A 5,808-nucleotide genomic window follows, 5' to 3' on the forward strand; every position below is an offset into this window, starting at 1 on the left:
ACAAAAGTGCATCCCATGGTTTAGCAAATGATTTCCCTTCCTAGATTTGGGCTTTGTCCTGTTTCTAACAGTTTCCAGAACACCATGTCCACAAGACACTTCTCTTTTATTGGACTTTTTCTTTCTATTTTAGGCTGATGTCTGAATAATTAGAAACAAAAGGACATCCTCACGCTGGACACAACCCAGCGTGTGGCACAGCCCTGAACATGACCACAGAGAGCTTTACAGAGCTCCTGAATAAGCTCAAGGAAATCCATGAAAAAGAGGTCCAAGGTAAGGAGACACAAGAAGTCTTACCAAAAACTGGCCAAGGTCCATTTCTTTGTAATGCCACCTTGATCTATTTGGTTTCAAATAACCTGAAGGGAGGAAGAGCAGGTGTGGATTAGGGAGCTTTGGGAATTAGTGCTGAGCAAGCATGACTCACAGGGATGGATGGGGAGGCAAGGTCACAGCCTGGCCTTCAGGGGAGCACACCCTTCAATGGCACCTCAATACATCCCACTGGTTGAGAATTAGCTTTACTGAAAACATCAGTAACTTTTTAGTTGAGGAGGAGGAGCAGAAGAGAGAGGCCATTCCTGCAAGCCATGGAGGTGCTCAGCCCCTGCAGGAATTCCACTTGCTCCAAGCATTAACCACAGGGGATTTGGCTTCTTTCCTGCTCCTGCTGCCATGGTCTGTGATAAAGGTGAATTGGGAGGTTTGCAGAGGTGACACACACACCTGCTGGGCATCTGCCCCAAGCAATAAGGATTGGAGTATATTTGGATACTGAGGAATCAAAGGGAAAGACAAAAGATGCAATAATCTATAAGACAGACGCAGCAGGAGATGAAGCTCTGTTAAAGAAAACATTAGAGTCAGGTTGGATAGTTTATTCCTCTAGGGAATAAATTATTCCTCAGGTCATACATTATTAAAATAAAACCCATTAGGTTAAGCAACCAAATGCCAAATCCAATTGTTTTCCTATTAGAATAATTCCCAGTATCAATATTATGAACAAAACATCAGCACTTTTGGATGATTCTGGCTTATGAATTCATTCTTCTCTTGTGTAATTTCAAGCCGTGTGAGAGTTAGAGGAAACTGTTGAGCAATTTAAACCACATGTTTACATCTACTTTGCATAAAATGGATTTGACAGGATGTAACGTCTGCAGATCCATCACCGAAAGCCATTCTTGTTCAGCTGTAAATATTCTCTAAGATGCTTTCCAGCCCTGAGAGCTATAAAGTACTGCACACCTGGGAAATGCATGCTGTAGCAAGGAATAAGTAGAAACAAAACTAAACCAGACTTTTTGGGGGTGGGAGGAAAATGCAGACTCATGAAATAGTGGGAATAGAAAATGTGTTCACGTTTTGTACAACTTTTCCAGCTATATTAAACCATGATAGTGTTTAACACACACCATGTGTGGTTCCTTCTTGGAAACAAGGTTTGTAAATTGATGAGATTTCTGCAAAGCCACACACCTTCTCCTGAAGTTCCATGATCACAGTTTGCCTCTGAGTGCCAGGGAATTGGCAATAAACACTCACCTCTCTGTCTCTGTTCATTATTCAGGTCTGCACAACAAGCTGACGGAGCTGACGACAGAGAAGTGCTGGTGAGCAATGCCACATCCACTCTACCCATGCCATGGTGGGATGTAGGGCAGAGGGGTAGTTATATCAGTTAATTTTCAGACCTTCCAAGCTCTCCTCCAAGACTGCTGGATTTAGAAAGCACAGTTTGTTTTTCCGGCTCTGCTAAATTCAAACCTTGTGGTGACTTTAGCCACAAGAGTCTCCAGCACCGAGAGGGCTTGGGGTGATCACAGCCCTCCTATAGTTTGCCTGCCCAGTGGCAAGCGATGCTCATGCCAGCTGGTGCTTGCTCTCTTGGTAAGCAATAAACTGGGAGAAAGCAAGGTGCTGACTCCAAGGGGGATGTCACAGGACAGGATCTGAGCTCTAATGCAATTGTTTCCCCTCCTGCCACACAAGCAAAATGTCACTGTGGATGAAGGCACAGATTTTGGGGATAAATCTAATTACCCTCTTTTCTTTGTTCTGTTTCTTCAATTAGTGATGCTCAGAGAATTGAGGAGTTGTTTGCTAAAAATCACCAATTAAGGGAACAACAAAAGGTCCTTAAAGAAAATGTAAAAGTGCTAGAAAACAGGTAAGATTTGTTTTTCAATAGGGTGCTGTTGGGTGACAGCGAGTGCACCCTCCTAGGGAGAGAGTTTGGGATTTGCTGTTTTCCCAGGAGTGGGATGTAGCACATGAATCTCCTTATTGCTCATACTCAGCTGCTAGGAGAGCTGGAGGAACCTGGACATGCGCAGAGGAGCTTTCCTAAGCTGATGCTGGTGGGATTGGATCTGGAGGGGTGGAAGGGCCAGTGCTGGCTGGCAGGGGTGATAACCCCTCCCACCAATTCCAGGTGGAGGACTGGAAGTTCTTGCTTCTCTATGGGGAAGGCAGGAGCTCATTTCCCTCATGGAAATCATGTGGTAACAAGTTTCAGGACATGGGTTTTCCTTCCTCCAGGCTGCGAGCAGGTCTCTGCGACAGATGCATGGTCACACAGGAGCTGGCCAAAAAGAAGCAGAATGAGTATGAGACCTCCCATTTCCAGAGTCTGCAACACATCTTCATCCTCTGTACGTACCATCACCCACTGTAAACTCAGCATTGGCCAGTTGAACCTTTCCTCAGTTTATGCCTCTCCCAGACATTTGCATATGAGCCCTTGTGGTGACCAGGCATGCAGAAGGGGTTTGGGGATGGGGAGATGGAATGGATCAGGACTGCAGATGTCAGCCCACATCCCTCAAGCAGAAGTAACCCCCTACAGGAAGCAGCAGAGCTGAGGGTTATAGCCCTCCACACCTCCAGGAAAATGAGAGATGCCAGGCCATGTCAGCTGCCTGAAAAAACAATACATTTGGCATGGCAGAAGCAACACTCTGGCAAAGACAAGAAAGTCACAGCAGCAGCTCAGCACCAGTAAATGGAAATCAAGCAACACGTGTGATGGATCTTCTCCTGAGCCTTTGGCAGGTCTCCCAACACTGCTGAGGCTCAGGGTGTTTTTCCCTAGGGATCTGGCTGGCCCAGGGAGGGTCATGAGGGTAAAGGAGATAAGGCGTTTAGGAGGGATGGAGAAGTGCCAACAGCTCTTGGTTTATCTCCTCTGCTATGCCACCACTCCCCAAGTGCTGCTTTTGAGCAGGCTGTTGGGTACTCACAGCTCCCTCTGGCCTTTGTCTGATCCCACCCAAGATCCCGAGCCCTCCCCCTAACACAGCACCCACTCATCCGAGGCAGTGTGGTGTTCAGGGACAGGATGTTGGCTGTGTTCAACCCACCAAGCCAAGACCACTACCTCATCTGGATCATGCTCTCTCCCCAAGCTGGTTGGGCTGCAAGCAGACACAATCCTGACCAAACCCGAGTCAGATAGCTGTCCCGTCTTGTCCCTTAGCCTCTGCATGTTTTCAGAGAAGGAAGAAAATTTAATATGCCTCCAAAACTTGGTACCATTCCCTTCTCCTCCCCTATGCACCCCAGCAAGCTGTGAGGAGGATCAGCTCTCTCCTTGCAGTGCCTGAACCCACAGCACAACCTCTGTCCCTGCAGCTAACGAGATGAATCGCCTGAGGGAAGAGAACAAAACTCTCAAGGAAGAACTGAAGAAGCTCCGGAGCCTGGAGTAAGCACTGTCCTGAGTTTCATTTATTTCAAGTGGCGTTGGTAAGAACAGGGGCATCCCTGCAGCTGAGTAGGGCTGCATCCAGACTGCAGCATCCTTGGGGGTATTTTAGTATCTAATTCCTCTGGATTCTTGTAGATGTCAGACATGGAAAGATCCCTAATAGTTTCAAAGTCCTTGTTGATCTTTGCTCACTCCCCTGTTCACCTGCACTCAAGGATTCAGTTTTGGGGGACCAAAGGGTAGTATTCAACCTCCCTCCTCTTCATTGGGTACTCTCATGGGAAACAAAACCCTGGGCTATTCACCTTGGCTACAGAACAAACTGGGCTTCCATGGCTTTTCCATGGCACCAACTCTCCTCCTGCAGCTGTCAGAGAGGGTCTGCAGGAAGCAGGTTGTGTTTTGTGGGAAGGAGAGTGGCACACAAAGGACTGGAATGGAGTTAAGAGGGAGAAGCGATCTGCACCAACAGGTTCATACCCCAGCAGAGTGCTGAGCTGAAAGCCAAGTAACCTGCCAGGCTGGCCAATATATACAAATCAGCTCATTCCTCAAGGGTTTAAAGTCCAGAGGAATTAGCACTGAGGGATTAGTTTAGAAATGTGTTTTCTTTGGAGCACAGGAGCACCATCTGCTTAAAGAGAAAGTCTCTAAACTTTTATTCCCTGATGCTTCCCAAGACCTGATAGTTCCAGAGCCGTAGGTTGGGCTGGGTTTGCTGAGCACTGAGTGCTTCTGCTGCTTTCTGCTGTCCCCTGGGATGCTGGATAGGAAGATTTCCAGCCAAACATCCATGTCTCAGCATCAGAGTCCAGCCGGGACTTTGTCCATGACATAAGTGTGTGACTCCAAGACTCAGTCACTCCCTCATAGTCACCAAGAGCATCAGCCCCTCCATCTTCATATGGTGACAATGGACAGCTGCCACATTCCCATGCTGAATCCACCCCTACATCAGGCTGAAAGCCCAGCCAGGGACATGCAGGTTCCCACAGAGCTTTTGCAATAGCTACAGCTGGGTTCTGGTTTACCCAACATCGTGGTTTCCTGCGACATTACCCACAGCCAAGTGGGGCAATCAGACCTTGAACTGTCATGCTGGCTCTGTCCCATGCTCCAGACTGCAGCTGAGATAGAGATAAGCTGCAGAGGAAGAGGGTGAGTCCAAGGATCCAGTATAGGCACATACATACATATATTAATATGTATATTTATCCAGCAGGCTCAGAGTTCCCAGTACAGTGGCTCCGGAACCTTTCTTTTCCTGCTCCTTCTCATTCATTTATGTCCTTTTCCTTTTGACAGAGACAGGACAAAGACTCCAGGAGTCACCTCCAGAGAAAGCAGCTCCACACCAAGCTCCCCTTTGGCTTTACTGTCCCCAGTGAGCAGGAGTGTTGCCACTGAGAAAGCAGCTCACAGAGAAGCAGAAGAATCCCACCATGACGTGGAGGACCTTGAGTTGGGAGAAGGTGGGTGTCACTGGCTCCTGCCACACTTGAGGGACCTGGGGATGGGAAGAGTGACTGAGGCATAGTGCTAAACTGCTCTGGGAAAGGATCTGGAGAGCAAATACCAAGCTGCTGGCAGCTCAGACGGACAATGCCATGGTCAGGAGAGATGTTGGGGGGGTAAATGTATGTCAAGGGAGAAACACACTTGTCTTACAGGGCACCTAAGTAATGTGCAAGTGTGGATCCATCACCCATTTCATGCAGATACCATGTCATTGCCTTGCTGCCACCCACACATGCAAAGGAGGGTCCATTTGATCAGGTGCTAGCTTGAGCCAGAAATAAATTTTGACTCAAAATCTTCAGTAAGAGGTGGTTGGTACCAGCCCTGCAGGGCAGGGCTGCAGGAGCTCTGGGGAACTGCCATGGTGGCTGTGACAATGTGCCTTTTTTTTTTTTCAGAAAAACCTGCAGCACAGAGAAGGTCTCCAAGCAGCAGGAGTTCCTCAGGTACTGTCCTCCAAGAAGTCAGCCTTGCCGAAATGGTGAGTAGCCAAAGGCAGCCTGATGCCCTGAGACCTTCTGCCCTCTGCTGTGGCTATCTGAATTGAATCAAGACAAGTAAATTGGGATAGGGAA

The 5,808-nt window shown here is 48.0% G+C and overlaps 1 protein-coding gene across 1 annotated transcript in view; it reads left to right on the forward strand.

The window, feature by feature from the left end:
* The first annotated feature begins 209 nt into the window (after window positions 1-209).
* Window positions 210-5,808, forward strand: part of RBBP8NL (RBBP8 N-terminal like) — a 13,207-nt gene continuing 7,608 nt past the window's right edge. Inside the window, 7 exon segments of the mRNA XM_009080189.1 lie at window positions 210-276; window positions 1,577-1,619; window positions 2,081-2,176; window positions 2,548-2,660; window positions 3,640-3,712; window positions 5,021-5,187; window positions 5,632-5,714. Of these exon segments, the coding sequence (XP_009078437.1) occupies window positions 210-276; window positions 1,577-1,619; window positions 2,081-2,176; window positions 2,548-2,660; window positions 3,640-3,712; window positions 5,021-5,187; window positions 5,632-5,714 (642 nt within the window).

This window comes from Acanthisitta chloris, unplaced genomic scaffold, assembly GCF_000695815.1.
Source record: "Acanthisitta chloris isolate BGI_N310 unplaced genomic scaffold, ASM69581v1 scaffold12398, whole genome shotgun sequence".
Classification (NCBI taxonomy): Eukaryota; Metazoa; Chordata; class Aves; order Passeriformes; family Acanthisittidae; genus Acanthisitta; species Acanthisitta chloris.